The sequence below is a fragment of the Branchiostoma lanceolatum genome, chromosome 3 (genome assembly GCF_035083965.1).
Source record: "Branchiostoma lanceolatum isolate klBraLanc5 chromosome 3, klBraLanc5.hap2, whole genome shotgun sequence".
Taxonomy (NCBI): domain Eukaryota; kingdom Metazoa; phylum Chordata; class Leptocardii; order Amphioxiformes; family Branchiostomatidae; genus Branchiostoma; species Branchiostoma lanceolatum.
Window position 1 is genome coordinate 13,804,097 of NC_089724.1, and position 15,786 is coordinate 13,819,882.

The 15,786-nt window shown below is 40.4% G+C and overlaps 2 protein-coding genes and 2 long non-coding RNA genes across 4 annotated transcripts; 2 read left to right on the forward strand and 2 right to left on the reverse strand.

Annotated features, from left to right (window-relative positions):
* Positions 1-2,686: 2,686 nt before the first annotated feature.
* Positions 2,687-5,310, reverse strand: LOC136429293 (uncharacterized). The gene is made up of 3 exons (XM_066419152.1): positions 5,165-5,310; positions 3,750-3,915; positions 2,687-3,532 (listed from the first exon to the last, which is right to left on the reverse strand). The coding sequence occupies exons 1-3, from the start codon at positions 5,268-5,270 to the stop codon at positions 3,469-3,471; spliced, it is 336 nt and encodes a 111-aa protein (XP_066275249.1). The 5' UTR covers positions 5,271-5,310; the 3' UTR covers positions 2,687-3,468.
* A 321-nt stretch (positions 5,311-5,631) lies between these two features.
* On the reverse strand, positions 5,632-6,480 carry LOC136429321 (uncharacterized). The gene is made up of 3 exons (XR_010754734.1): positions 6,371-6,480; positions 5,982-6,091; positions 5,632-5,720 (listed from the first exon to the last, which is right to left on the reverse strand). It is a non-coding gene; the product is annotated as an uncharacterized lncRNA (long non-coding RNA).
* A 2,555-nt stretch (positions 6,481-9,035) lies between these two features.
* LOC136429402 (ATP-binding cassette sub-family C member 4-like) lies at positions 9,036-14,463 on the forward strand. Its single transcript, XM_066419235.1, has 11 exons — positions 9,036-9,103; positions 9,505-9,595; positions 10,090-10,305; positions 10,671-10,760; positions 11,078-11,241; positions 11,406-11,531; positions 11,919-12,168; positions 12,422-12,535; positions 13,394-13,585; positions 13,758-13,852; positions 14,349-14,463. The coding sequence occupies exons 1-11, from the start codon at positions 9,036-9,038 to the stop codon at positions 14,461-14,463; spliced, it is 1,521 nt and encodes a 506-aa protein (XP_066275332.1).
* A 195-nt stretch (positions 14,464-14,658) lies between these two features.
* Positions 14,659-15,484, forward strand: LOC136429295 (uncharacterized). The gene is made up of 3 exons (XR_010754730.1): positions 14,659-14,822; positions 15,162-15,284; positions 15,446-15,484. It is a non-coding gene; the product is annotated as an uncharacterized lncRNA (long non-coding RNA).
* The last annotated feature ends 302 nt before the right edge of the window (positions 15,485-15,786 follow it).

Genomic DNA, 15,786 nt, shown 5'->3' on the forward strand with positions numbered 1-15,786 from the left:
CATCCTATCAACCAGTGGCAGCCAACAGGCTGAATTGGTGCTGGGACATTACAGCGGATTGAAAACACAGTGTGAAAGAAGAAGACAGCATATCTATATTTATATACAGTATAAACTTATATACATATATGAACATTAAAATCACATTAATCACAGTCCAAGTGACCGCACTTCGCGTAATCTATTTTGGTCTTGACATGACAGATGGAAAGACTCGGCTGACGGGTTATGTTACAGAAAACATGTAATCTGGGACGGGTTTGATAAGTATATATAGCTATAGCCTTTGGTGAATATTTTGTTTTGTCACTTTCTTTACTTTGAGTTCTGTACTTTATTCCCCAATCATTCTCGTCGTGTTTTCCACCTGCAAATTAAAATTACATCTTTTATGTATTCGGCCCTCCCTCTGTGCTTACCTCAGTAGACAATCAAAGCTCCTGGCCATGTGTTGAATAACCAGGAGAAACATGTTCTAAGCGGGAACTCGTGTACACAGGGCGCGTTATTAGTCTGTGGTGATCAGGAAAAAAAATTGCTGCTGACGTGCGCACCTCACGTCAGCGAGGGTATGAAAGGGCCCGCCCGCCCAGGTAGGAGCACTCACTCCGGCGGGAGAACAACAGGACGGACAGGTGAGGGCGGCTCCGGCTCCGCGGAGTTGGTAGGTGAGGCGTCTCCTGGGAGTAAAGCAGAGGAGACTCCACCTGAGCACACAGTACTACTGCTGTTTGATAACTTGCTCGTTTTTGTAGCCTTCTTTGCAGTTTTTTTTATTTTAATTCATTGATAGTTTGTGTCGCGTAAGCTCGTTTGACGGTGCCCTTTGTGTATGATATCATGTTTTTATGAGTGCGGGCCTAAACATGATGATGCCGTGGGCGGGGGTGCCTGGGGCTGCTGAGTCGTTAGTCTTACATATACAATGTATTTCTATCTATTCAACATATGTTGTTGCCGCTACAAAAGTACAGGGTACTTGGCTGGGTGCGTGAGCGGCTTCCTTGCCACATTTTTTCACAGTACTAGTTCTCTTTCTCTTTCTTTTTACAGGGATGCACATTGCACGGCTGAGGCGAACATACATGAGTAGTTTCCTCAGGCAACTGAAAAGACAGTGCTGAGAAACAATATTTTCTGAACAGATTATTGTGCTATGTGACACTAAACTCTTTGGTACATGCATTTGCCACACTGCAGGGTCCCTGACGTGCCGCCTGAAACGAGAGCTGACATTTTCCCGCGGTCGGGTACTGTGTCCTTCCATCATAGTGTGTTTCTAAACGTCACCATGATACAGGACACAGCCCCTGACTGCGGGACCAAGCACGGCCGTGGTGAACCCTTCTGTGGTGAGTTTAAATAAGCGCATACACACAAGCAAACACAGACACGTACATGTGACTCCACACAGTACCGATTTCATGGCATGTCAATTATTCAGTTGCAATTGGTTTATTTCCAAACAATTGCTACATTTTCCCAAGGACTTAGTCCTATCAAAATCTACAAAATAACGATAACGCTGCTCTGCTGAAAAGCATTTTCATGAACTCTATAAGACGGTGTTACTTTGCTATCCATTGTAGTTGCTATGGTAACACAATGGCCTGCGTCATAGCGTCAAAAAAAAGCGTAGCAGCGCTCGAACAAAGAGTCTTTCATTAGCAAAACGCCTCTGAGGTTATTGCACGATTGACACAAGTAGAATAGATCAAGTTTACGTCATATTATTTTTTCATGTGCCCCCATTTCATTTCTTGGGCGAATGGAAGTGGACAGCTACTTCTAGTTTCCTAGGTCGCCTGGATCCTTGAGTGTACTTTTTGTCTCCTGTCTTAGACACAATTTATCTTGCATTATATTTTTGTTCGTTAACATTGGTTCCAACACAGGTTTTCCTATATCTACATATGTTTTCCGATAAAAAGATACAAAAAAAATTGTACAAACAACAGAATAGCAAACGGTGCATTGTCGCCATGAATATTTCCTTACATCACATGGAGTAACCAGATCGATTGACGTAACGAACGCATCCTGTGTTTCCACGGCAACCACTCACCAAACGGCAGCGCTGCAGACAATTAGCACGCCTTCTTGTGTCGGAGATCTGTACATTGTGCGCGTAACGAAACCAAGAAAGAACGTGTACATCCTGAAGGAAATAATGGCTTGTCGGTGATTACAAGTCGTTGAATAGATTTGTATAGAGCTAGCGCACTGACAGTTTGATCATTTTTCTTAATACACTGACAGCCCCTCAAGAACAGCTGGAATGGGATAATCACTCGGCATGGCAATGTGCGTGGTGTTTCTAGATCACAAGGTCGCGGGTTCGAATCACGGTGTAATCTCTGGTCTCCATTTGCACACCACTAAAGGTAGAAATTAAAGTCCATCCAATGAAAATGTACAGTACTTTAAGCCAAATATCACGTGTTTCAATCTCGTTTAAGAATCCACAACACATCTTGAGAGAATGGCTCTTGTGCAACATGTGCAACCACAATAAAGAATTGAATTGAGCCATGATGTATTGCCAAAAAATGAGAAAAACATCCACGTATACACACACGTATACAATACAGGCCATGAGTATGCCAAACAACATGAATGCACCCCCCCCCCCAAGAAACCGTCAATTTGATATGTATGTCCACTAAGCAAATTTCCATTGCTCCACTTTGCTCTAAAAGAGATATTAGCGATAATTTTTCAACAGCTTCTTAATACAATGACTCGCTTAGTTTTCTTTGTCCGTTTAATACCAGTTTATGATGAACATTTGCTCTTTAGTAAAAAGAATCCCTCAAGTTAATAAAATTCAATACAACAATGCCCCCTCACAGAACAAAACAAGACGGTTATACGCCCTTTTGGTATTTACATAATCATAAATACGTGGTGTGTTTGCGTACATTTATACATGTAATCTTCATGGAAACATTCTAGCTCTACATGAATTATACAAACCGCTTGAAATTGGTCCTACTCGACATCATCATGAAAGAAGAAAACTCGCAGATTATTTCCCATCGTTGTTGCAACATTTTTGTCATAATGAATTGCAAATACGTCTGAGAACCAGTCATAGCTTCGTAGTGATTTAACACGTTGCTGTGTTTCATATCAAATAACGTCACTTGTTGAGACGGATTTACGTAAGTGTGTACAGGACTACCTGTGTTTTATTAGACATTTTACTTTTTATTTTTATCTTTTCGAAACAATCATATACTGCCAGGTCCGCAGTACTCCGCTTACACATTGTACACCTACGTATATACAAATAACTACTTATAGTAATAACAAAATAAAGTAAGTTACCTATTCGTCAATAACAAGGGAACACAACCAATAGTAGCTTTCCTATTTATCCATCTATGTTTCCCCCTGGAAGTGTAACTAACTTAGCATTGTTTGCAACATTACTCGACATCGTATGATTTCTGGCTTCTCAGAATGTCAAAGATCGTCACCGTCTTCTTCCTGGTCGTCGCCTTGGACAAAAGACTGCAACTCCTTCTCCCTAGAAAATAAAGTATAGTCATATCATTTATGGAAAACTATTCTCGTGGTTTATCAACTACAGGAACAGCGGTTAACACAAAAGCTAACTCTGCTTCCTCTGTCCAAGCTCACCCACTTAAGCTAAAAGGACAATAGTCATTCCTTCACAACTTGAAATATAGTGATGCCGTTTTTATGGTGAAAGTTTCAGAGAAAAAGATCCATGTAAAAGTTACCATCTCTGTCTCCTGTTTGTGTCATTCAGTGTCCTTGATACTACAAGGGCGCCATGTTGGGGAGGGTTTCCCCACATTGGAGCAGCCATGTAGACCAAATGACTGGACACAGTAAGCCAGGCACTGTCGTCTGACGTCACCACAAACAGACACCCGACACCGTCGTCTGGAAAATAATGTTATACGGGCGATCTGACTGTCTGTCCTGTTTATAGGTCATCAACTTGCAGGTTACAAATTTTACATTTACATGTATCATACACTAGTGGCAAGGTTTATCAAATGGATTGATATCATCCATTAAGTACTTTTATCTGAAGACCGCTTGATTCAATTGGTTCACACAGACTTTAATAAAACAGTTATGATATCCCCACAGCCTGCCACAACCCCCAACAGGCACCTCTCTACAGCTTTTTAGGTCTGAGCGAGTGAGCGTGAGGAATGATTGTGACGCTTATGAATAAATCAATTTCTTCCTACAAATACTCACTCTGTACAAAAGCATACACTGTTTGACGCATGATAGAAAAGGGTGCTTTGGGAAGAAATCAAACCAAGCAAACCAATGCAATATAAAGAAAGAAAAACTTATAACTGTTACACAAAGTATTACAGAGAAATGAATGACACCTCTACCCATCCCCAAACCAGCACACTAGTTCTGGCGGACAACATGGCCAAATAAATCACAGCTATAACGACACGACATTTTGAGATTTTGTAAATTTTTGTTTTATCTTGTTTCATTGATACAAATAAGGTCGTAATTAGTATAATCTCTTTCAATTGAAGGTCCTCTCTACCCAAGTGACATGCGTTGTATATGTGAAAGTTCTATATTTTGTAATATTTATAATATTTCAATTGTAAGATAACATTACGGCATAACATGGGCAATAAACTAGCAGAATATTTTTTCTTGCTTTTTTTAGTTTTTCTCGTATTTCTTAACTCGTGGACAAATTTTCTTATATTAAGAATTTACTTCAAGAACGAATAAGAAAGAAAAATTGGTAACAGTAATGTGGTGCGATGATAAGATACGGGAGCGTAGTCACAAATGGTTGGTCCCTTAAGGTAGTTGCCATGTGGCACACCTGGAACTAGCCAGTTCAATCTTAAGTTTATCACTCCGACGCAGGCATTAGTTCTGGCTGGTTAGGAAAAGGGGGAATCTCATTTTTCAACGAATAGACGACAATTCAGGTACAATTCAGGTACCAATTTACCGCAAACACTTTGTGTCCTTCCTCAAATAATCTCGTAGAAAGATACTTTCTTTTTTATCCTCTCGCTCGTCAGATTTGGGAGCCTCCTGACAATGCCAAACCTGTATGACTGCAAGATAAAGTCCCTTTGCAGCAACACATTGGTATACCGGTTGCAATGTTACTCCTACTTCCACTACTTACCGCGGAGCCCAAACTGCCTGGAGAGCGACACGGCCACAAACATCTCCACTCCCCTGTCCGTTAGGGACCGGATCACACCGGCGTCTCCCTCCACCGACCCCGACATGAGGCCCAGGCCGCCCGCTAGCACGAACGGGAACAGGTTTCTTTCCTTTGAAAAAATCAAAATAAAATAAAACTTATTTCTGTTATGAGAAAAGTTTACAGCGTGCATCGAACTTAATGATAATGGGACATGGAAAGAAAACAGAATTAGCTGAAGCAGAGACGTCTATTCAAATACATAATATACACTTACTTACTTTACATATACACGCATTTAACAAAACTGTCAAGCAATCAAAAAGATATGACTGTAGCAGCAAAAGTTTTTTGTTGTCGTTTTCATTACGTCATTTAGACTTTCAATTCTTGACATCTGCACCGTGCTAGTTGCCACTCCGCAAGGTGGCGTAACTAAACTGTGCCTTACCATGATTATGTCGACCATCCTCTGTATAGGTTTAGTCGAGATGCTGTCAGCTTCAAATACGGCAACCGAACCTACAGGGAAACTCTGGCGAAATGTTTTCGATAGTTATCCTGATTGGCAAAATATCTGAGTTGTAAGTGATGAGTCATAGGGAGGGAAAGAACAGCATAGATCTTTTAAACTATACAAGTTAGAACTTACACGTCCAGCTTACGAAAAAGAGCAAATGAGTTTATTGCTGACCATGGAAACTTTTCTACATGTCAAAATTTGACAATTACTCTTAAGATTCTCACCATTGCTACATCTACTACGAGTTAGACCACTAGATTCACATGTTGTTACCTTCAGTGTCTCAATCAAGTCACTTGCGCCTGACGAGTTGAGTTCGTGACTGTTGTTGTAATACCGGACATCACCGAAGGACGCCGCTTTAAACACGCCATCATATAAATCTGCAGAAAACAAAACAAACACATACGATCAAGATAGTGAAGCATCGATTTGAATTGTTGGTGAGTTACTTGTTAACAAAAAGGATAGTGAATCTCTGATTGCCTTGTTCTAAGTAGGTCGCTACGCTATCCGGTCCGTGATGCCTGCACATGCAAAGCACCTCATTAGTCGTCATTGTTCTCCTCGCTTCTTACCATTGTTTCAAGCTTATATCTTACAGAGACTGCATATTAGATATTACAAATGTTTGCGACAGACCCCGACTATAGACTCCGTACCTGCTGACGCCCTGGGTAACACCACAGTGTTCAGTCGGAGCTGTCTGTGTAAGAAGTCCGCCCCCAGCCGGACAGCACCAGTCTGTCCTATAGTCTGGAAACAACCAATCTGAAAAGTGGGATACCATTAAACCACTGATCACTTTAGTTTTTAAGTAGTCGCATTACGAAACCGAAGAAAACTCTACATTTTACTTTGTCACTGGATGTGCTAGTGACGTATCCTATTTCATTGAAGAGAAACATGATATGGTCTATATTTCTGTCATAAAAACATTTTACAGATATGTATGGCGGTATTCTGCTTCAGAAATCTGATATTTGACAGCGATTCTAATATCGCATCGTTTTTCTGACTTAGTAGTTCTGTGGTATCATATTTTCCATCTCGATTATTTCTAACTGGTAGGTACAAATTATCCAAGAGAGTCTTCTCAATGTCTTGACACCTTATTCTCAAAAACGACACCACAGTTATCGCCGAAGACCAGACATGTCGCAGCCGAGGTAAACTCTGGTAGGCCGGGGACTGGGATGTACTCGTGATTGACAGCTTCGTCGGACGAGATTTCCCTCAAAACGTTCTTGACGACTTCAGGAGTCCAGGATGCCAAATCTGTGGTCCTTACTGTAGAATGAAATGCACAACAACAACAACAAAAATCTAATTTTGAAAAATGGGACCTTTCTTTTCTGTTCTATGTTACCTAGTGCTACAACAGGGTCTTGCCTTCCAATTCCATAAATGGTTTTAGCTGAAAGTAGGCTCAAGTCATTCACAGTAACATTGTTATTGGGGGAAAGGTCGGTGATGCTAGATCACCTACTTGTACATTTACTTACCCGGAGACCTGGGAACAGGAGGCAAACTTTGGAAGCGTGATGTCGTCACCAGTGGACGAACTTTTCTGGAACGCAAAGAAAACAGTTGGAAACAAGCTCTCTACCACTAAAAACTTATGACTGTAGCATGTCCAGAATACGAGATATCAAAACCGGAAGTTCCGCTGCAGTACCTTGGAAAGCCGGTAGGAGGTCAAATATCGAAATTGACCTTCGTTTTCTCAACCCCTACCAACCGTTCTGCCAAATATCCATGTACAGCCTCTTGAGCCATGCGATAAACACACACACACACACACACACACACACACACACACACACACACACACGAAAGTTGATGTGATTCTAAACTGATGTACTAACAAATAAAGAGAATATGATGTCAAACAAGCACACCTTATTTTGACTGCGTCTCTTGAACAAATGTTTCCCATCCTGTCCAGAAGTCAGGTCATAACATTAAAAGCTTGTGGGTATATTCCACCAGGGGCTACTGTTGGCGAGTGGTTCTGGTTTTGTGATTCTTTGCAAGTAAATTTTGCACTTGTTGCTCTAGTTTCCTCACAGTTAAAGTAACGTTATGTTTGGTATCCATGGACGATACAAATAAAAGAAAAGCAACAGAGACAGCAAACTGCAAATGTACTAGGTGTGTATTTAATTTCGGGTCGACGCCACAGAGAAAGCACTTCATCATTCCACCACGCAAAACAAAAAGAAAGAACATCCTTTGCGTTACATTCATGGCCCACTTGTAGAACAAATTGCCAATTTTCCCCATACGCATTCATCAAGGAAGAACAAATAGTTTAATCCTCTGTAATTATGGACTTAGATCTCTTCCATAAAAGCTTGGTGGTAAATACGACGTCTATTCTTTTGAATGGCAGTGCCTACCCAGGGTTCTTGAGAACGTTTTGGAACTATCTTTCACATGACAACACGCATAAGCAAACATTGCATGTCTTTTGTGTGTTACTCTCGTCTTGGATTATTGATCATTCACTATATGAATGAGCTGTGGGGATTAGCTGTGTTATGCTGTATATGCCTGCCACTTTCATGTTGTTCTGGTGTGAAGATTGTAAATACTTCATTTGGCTTTCGCTTTATGAAGTAATCTGGATTATTTAAATTGACGTACAAAGTACAAATTAACGAATTCTCCTGATGAATAGTAACACACCCCTGATGGAATGCCCTAATGTCGCAGCATTTCTAACAAAACAGAGTATTTACCTGTTATATTAGAGACGCATCTTATGCTTTTGGCAACTCAGTACGCAGTCAATAAAGATCAACGTTATGTAGACCTTAGATACAAAAATAGGTAAAATCCTACATAGTGTGTCTACACAGGTGGAATTGGATGTGTCCAAGTGAACGAACAAAATTTGGGTTAACGTGAAAGGCTCTTGTTATGGATTAGTCCACAAACGATTGACTTTTAAAGTCTTAAGAACAGATAATTACAAATGTGAGTGGTTTCCCCATGCCCCGCTGTGTTGCCACTGGTAACTCAAACGAAAACACCGCGCCAAAGGACACAGGCTTGTTATATGTTGGTCCCAGGTTAGTAGTCCGCAGCCGTATGTCTGTAACGTTATCTGTAAGAAGTTAGAGAATTTTGGAAGGTGGGTCTTGTGATTTGTGACATCCTACTATCTATAGTACAATTGAGTAGCCTGCATTTGTCAGATGTTCGGGTGATTCGGTGATTGACTGATTGGCTGCATGATTTGTTTACAGTTTTACTATTTCTTTATCAGTTTATTTATTGATTGATTGAGTTTTAACAATATTTCACAGCACAAACTTGACGATGGCGGTCCCTACCGCAGGAGAAAGTCCACTTAAGTCAGCTGGGTTCTTTTCTCGGCTGTTCTTCTGGTAAGGCTACTTGTTACCTCCTTTAGACAAATAGAGAAAGTGAGGTTTTAGAAGTCGTTCAAAACATTTGTCCACAAAAATTTATCGAATACAAACATTAAAGTAAAACACTGGGAATCTGAAACAGGATGAATGTGAGAGAAAGGGCGAAGGGTCATCACTTCCACAGTGGCGCACAAGTCGGTTGCACAAAACACCATGACTTATACAAAAAGTCGGTCCGCAAAATTCGAAATTTGCAGGGTCATATGGAGAATACAAGAGTTGCTGATGCGACAGTCCTATTGGAAAGGGGTCGATACTGACAAGTTCTTGAAATTGAAGAAACATTTTAATTTGCAAGTTTGAAGACTTCCTTACATTGCTGTGCCGGTATATGATTTTCTCAACAAATTTTGTAGCTGGCTCGGCGACATCTTCAGTAAGGGTTACCGCAGACGTCTTGAACCTGAAGACATGTACAAGGTGTTGGAGGAGGACTCCGCGCTACGGGTCGGTCAGAGGCTCAACAGGTGTGTACTATGGCTGTACTACAACTTTACTTTTAAATCATCGTGTGTATTTTATCACCAATGGTATTTAAGCCAAAATGTGCGCGATTGTTTCAAAGAATAGCGATGACAGAAATGTGTAAATTACGTAACAAACTGTAATGATACAAGTTGATGTGATTTGCAGGAAATCATCGTATTGTAAATTACAGGGAATGGGGTCAAGAACTTGCCTGTCGCCATGGAGACGGGAAACCAAGTCTCGCGAGAGCTATTGCACGATGTTTCAAGTCGTCTATTCTACAACACAGCCTCATAATTTCCATTGAGGTAGGTGTTCGAACCTCTTCTATCTGATGTAGAGATATGACAGGAAGCTTTAGGCATAATTATGTAACTCTTTAATATTACACACCTTCTTTTCACTCGATGTCAATTCTGTTTCTCGATCAATGAAAAATGAATTGTTTTCTGACATATCTTGAAACCTTACAGGAAATTGCAAAAGTTGTCCAGCCAGTGTTTCTTGGGCAGCTTCTCAGCTTCTTTGACGTCCCATCTGGTATTCCTGTGGCGCATGCGTACTTATACGCTACGGGTGTTTGCGCATGCACCGTAATCCAGGCGCTCACACACCACCCCGCCTTCTTCCTCGCCTACCGCATCGGGATGCGCGTCAGAGTCGCCTGCTCCTCTCTCATCTACAGGAAGGTGAGGAGGAGGGGAAATTGTATTTCAATATTTGAATCAATGCTATATCATCATCATCCCCGCATTCCAGGCTATTCATTTAGTAAATCAAATGTTATGCTTCAAATAATAGTTCCTTTTCTTGAAAATTACCGTGCCCACACCCCTTCACATTACGTTTTCTCTAAGTCATTAATAACTTTATTACGTTTAGTCCATTTACCTGTATCTGCTACCAATCTTTTGATTTGATGCAACATCACCAGTAAACTTTCCTTGATCTTTTAACAACCCATTCCATAGTTATAGATATAAGCCCCAGATGCAAAGTATTGTGTACCAAACCTATGCTGTTTTCTAATCTTATCAATGTCATTGTGTCTCAGGTTCTCCGCCTGGGGTCTGAGGGTTTGAGTCAGAGCAGTACCGGACAGATTGTCAACATGCTTTCTAATGATGTTCAACGTTTTGAACAGGTTTGATAATCATTTTTTTATCCAATCGTTCATTCAATCAACCATTTGAAATACCAATAATTGGGGTGGAGACACTTTGTTGCTAATTGTCATGCTTTGAACTTACCCATCGTGCAAAGGAACAATGTCAATGAGTGATATAATTGTATCAAAATATCGCTGCTACATAAATTTAAAACTCTATAGTTTAATTTCACATAGTTTTTCAATGACTAAGTGAGTTTCTCCCAAAACAGCGCAAATGATGTTCTCTTGACGGTGTTTTTTTTTATTACTATAATGGGCCATAGAGCGACAATTCTTCCTGTTCTTGCCAGGCCTTTATTTTCCCAGACTTCCTGTGGATAGGTCCCCTCCAGACGGTGGCCATCCTGTCCCTCCTCTGGCACGAAGTGGGCCCGTCCTGTCTGGCTGGCCTCGTGTTCGTGCTCCTACTCATCCCTATCCAGTCTTACCTGGGGAAACGGCTGTCAGCTCTCAGGTTAGTCCGCTCCTGAGGTGTCGCCAAAAACGGAAAATGAAGGTTCAGAGTTGACAGGTGCGCATGCATTGCAAGAAAATCCTTTTAGTGGACAGACTGTGACGGTCACATTTTTCTGTGCTTCTTTTTCTGTGTACACTCAAAGCATGTTGTGTTTTTTTCAGGTCAGAGATAGCACTGAAGACCGACAAACGAGTCAACTTGATGCACGAAGTCATCTCAGGCATGCGCGCTGTAAAACTGAACACCTGGGAGAAACTTTTCTGTGATCAGGTTCAAGACATCAGAGGGTAAGTCTTCAAACCATCATATTTTGGCAAAAAAGTGTTTAGCTGCCAAACGTTAGCAGATCAATTTGCGTAAGAAACATTCTTCGTACATTAAAGTTAGAGCAAGAACAGAGCGAACAAAAATGATTGAATAATGACACAAACATACAAGCAAACCTGTTTTGTGCTAGGTTGGAATACAATTTTTGCAACTGTGAAAATTGGTCAAAGCTTGCCATATATGCGCTAATGCTATAAGTCTATACAACTGCGGCTAAGGTATTCCAAGCCGTAGTCCAGTATTGTTCAATGCCATCATTACATAACCGTTTACTGTAATAAAAGGTACAGGAAAATCTGCGAAAGTAAACATATAAAATCTGCCCAAACGTCTCTCCTGATTTTCAGGAATGAAATCAAGGACATAAAGACCTCATCCGCCTACCGCGCTTTCAACGCAGCCCTCTTCTACTGTTCAGCCAAAATCGTAATGTTCTTCACTTTTCTAACCTTCTCTCTGATTGGTGGAGGCATCACGACAAGGAAAGTGTTCGTGGCTGTGTCGTACTTCGACGTGTTACGGCTCTCGCTCACGTGGTACATCCCTCTAGCGGTGCAGTTTGGGTCAGAGGCAGTTGCATCAGCAAAAAGAATACAGGTAACCTAAGAGCTAGGACAATTGGGCCTGTCCTTGGTGCTGAACAAACCGTCATCATCATAGACTTGTGAAATCGAACATTCTGCAGCTGCCTTAACGGCACCGCGTTACACAAGGCATGCTGTGTTAGTATGATCAGCACCAAGGACAGGTCCTTTTTTTATTAGAACCATCAATTACACGTACCACAATGTTTTCGACCATACCACATGTATTCAGGGTGCACGTCTAAGATCATGTGCCTTATTTGCAGGAGTTCCTGCTTATTGAGGAGGACGACCCCATAGTGACGGTAACCTCTCCTGAGTCTGATCTGCGTGAAGAATGTATTACATTGCAAAACGTGTGCGCTGCCTGGAAGAAAACGGTAAGTAATTCAACAACTGCTGCCTTGTTTTTTCCCCAAGCTCGTTGGTATCAGATAGAAATCTCTAGATTATGAAAAATGTGTGTGACATTACGGTAAAGAAATGTTGTTTGAGACATTTTATCAACATTTTTACAGACTGTCCCCAAAGGATCACAAGATAAGCGTCCCCTTCCGATGTTTTCTCTGAGAGATGTCACATTATCGATACAGCAGGTGAGATTATTTGTTTGTTGTTAAACTTAATCTAGGCAGATTTTGTGATACCTTCCTTCAGATCATTCATTGTTCAGATCATTCATTGGCAGATTTTGTGATACCTTCCTTCAGATCATTCATTGTTCAGAATTAAATCATGCATAAATCATTTTATAACTGCAAATATATATCAGCAACCGTGCATACAAACATTGTAGAACGATTACTAGTATTCTAACAATAAAGGAATTTCTACATGCTCATAGGGACAACTGGTTGCAGTTGTAGGACCTGTTGGAGGAGGCAAAGTAAGTTCCTTCCATCCATTAGCTTAAAACAATATCAATGAATTAGAAGCTGGACTCTGAAGTTAGCCAATTAGAGCAATGTGTATGTGGTGCACCTTGGTCACCATCTTTAAAGTATTGATCTCTGTATCACCTGCAGGCTGCAGCCAAACCAAAATATGATTACACTTTGTTATTACCAACTCTTTACCATTCACTGCAATTAATGCACTTAATTAAGGTTCTCAGCAATGCCTGAACAATTTGGACAAGTTCAGATGTATTGATGGATTTGATAGATTCATCTGAACGTGTCCGAACTGACCATACCGTCCCGATATCATTAGCCAGGCTAACATTTTCTTACCCGCAGACCTCCCTTCTGTTGGCCATCTCTGGTGAACTGCCCATTGTGACAGTGAAGGCTCATCGCCTCGGGAGCCTCGCCTTCGCATCAAAGGAGGCCTGGATCTTCCCAGGCACAGTTAGAGACAACATTGTCTTCGGCGCTGAGTTCCATCCTGAGCGATATCGCAAAATCATTGCATCATGTGGGTTGGCAAAGGTAATATATATATAAAGTGATTGCCTTGATGCATGAATACGTTTCAAGCCTTCAATGAGCCAGTTTTCATGTCTGAATTGTAAAGAATGCATGATTTCTAATCATAATAATAATACGAAAATAGATATATGTCTCATTTAGGGCCCTATGGTTTGTCTACCTAATTTTGCAGGATATCAGGAGATTAGCCGATAGGGATATGACCTTAGTAGGAGACAAAGGAGCGACCCTCAGTGGTGGACAGAAAGCTCGCATCAATCTGGCCAGGTATATGACATTATTTTTCATTTACAGATATAACTCCCGTCGCTTCTTAGTAATATATGCCAAAGACTTTAAAATTGTCAGTTAATATCATAGCTAGGTGACAGTACAGGCTTTCTCAGTATCGTTAAGAGCTATATGATGTTTTGTACTTTCTTACGTCTCATGAATGCATTTTCTGCATGTCCCTGTGTACTAGGGCTGCTTATCGAAATGCTGACATCTACCTACTGAATGATCCATTCAGTGCTGTGGATACCATAGTGGGACGACACATCTTCAGGGAGTATGTCAATTGTATCATATCTATTGTAAGAACGTCCACGTTTATATATCAAGAAGCAATAAACATTTAAATACAGTAACTAACTTTATATTAGATAATTGTGTTAATAAATTGAACTTGAGTGTGAAAATAAAGATGTGGAAGGAAATCATTCAAATCAAGATAAACCAGCAACTTACATATCTGTATCACATGGGAAAATACATTATACAGGTGCATCTGTGGTGTCCTCGCAGAGAAGACTCGTGTCATCACTACTCATCAACTACAGTACATCAAGGCAGCTGATCTTGTCATCGTCATGAAGGAGGTATCATTTTCCATCTGAACATTTCGTCTATATAATGTCAACGAGAAACCTGAATGTAAGCTGATTGGATGATCCCAATAAGTTTCCCTGGTATCTGTGTTGTTGCCTGTAGATATTAATATCAAAGCTGATTCTACGCCTAATTGACTGCATTTCACACCAGAAGTACTACCAGTTTGTTTGTTAATACCATTGTTTCTGCACAGGGACAGGTGTCTGCTGTTTGTTCTTATGAGGAACTGCAAGTTGCAGACATAGACTTGGTGTCTGTTATGCCTGGAAAAGAGGAAGTAAAGGCAGCAACAAACCAACCGTCCCACCGAGACAAGGATGTGGGACTGTTTACAGCTTTCAAAGAGTCTGAAAACTCTGATAAGGTACTCATCAATCATTTTACTCTTGAGTTGAGTTACATTATATCACTTTGAAAACATGGAGTTTTACTGTATCATTCTGTTTGCATACTATATAATATGATAGTTCTATTCTTTTACATCTATAGAGTGACCTGAATGCTATTTCACTGTAAGAGATATGTTGAAATATGATTTTAGACTCTGAGATATCATTTCAACTTTAATGAATCATTGCTGTATATTCAAGATGCTCATCTTTTCATGAATCATTAAAAAAGATCAAGATTTTAAGATCTGAATGTTGATATGATTCTTTAGTTAATCACTGCCTGAACTGAAATGTTTGCCTTGAAATCCCAGAAGGAGAAAGAGGAGGAGAGAAAGGCTGGATCCGTCACCTTACTAGTGTACCTGGATTTCTTCCGGTCGGGTTGTGGACTTGTCAGGGGTGTCTTCCTAATTCTGCTGATAATCCTTCCACAGGTGATGATCATCAGTGCTTTTAAAACTACTAATTGGTGCAATGTTTGTGTTGAATAATAATTGTCATCATTATCATAAAGAATTATGTTTTCATATCTTTAAAAGTGCACAATTTTCACCAACCCATTGAGTAATATTTATCAACTATCCTTAACTGACAGGTCCCCTACATTCTATGTGACTGGTGGCTGTCGTATTGGTGAGTTTTCCTTTTTTTGTCAATCTAACATTTTGATGATTGTAATATCAATGAAATTTGGTCCTTTTGATAAAAATGTTTTTCATACAATCAGACCAGGTTGTCAAGTCCAAGACAAAAATGTACTTTGTTCTAGAGCACAGCCTTTGCTGTAGATGATCTATAGCAAAGGCAGGCTATGCAGTATACCTTTTGTCAGAAATCAACCCAATGTTGAAGTTAGCAAGCCAACAAAGGTTATCCCTACAACTAAATTTGTTTTAGAATCTGAGTTTTATATACTAGTGCCCACAGGTATTTGTT

What these genes read in the sequence shown, in the direction of transcription:
- LOC136429293 (XM_066419152.1), bottom strand. Translation starts at nt 5,270, where the DNA reads ATGTCGGGGTCGGTGGAGGGAGACGCCGGTGTGATCCGGTCCCTAACG. An exon ending in CAGGCAGTTTGGGCTCCGCG is followed by an intron (nt 3,916 to 5,164) that starts GTAAGTAGTGGA and finishes ATTATTTTCCAG; the next exon opens with ACGACGGTGTCGGGTGTCTG. An exon ending in ACAAACAGGAGACAGAGATG is followed by an intron (nt 3,533 to 3,749) that starts GTAACTTTTACA and finishes TTTATTTTCTAG; the next exon opens with GGAGAAGGAGTTGCAGTCTT.
- LOC136429402 (XM_066419235.1), top strand. Translation starts at nt 9,036, where the DNA reads ATGGCGGTCCCTACCGCAGGAGAAAGTCCACTTAAGTCAGCTGGGTTC. An exon ending in CAGGTTCAAGACATCAGAGG is followed by an intron (nt 11,532 to 11,918) that starts GTAAGTCTTCAA and finishes CCTGATTTTCAG; the next exon opens with GAATGAAATCAAGGACATAA. An exon ending in CATCATGTGGGTTGGCAAAG is followed by an intron (nt 13,586 to 13,757) that starts GTAATATATATA and finishes CTAATTTTGCAG; the next exon opens with GATATCAGGAGATTAGCCGA.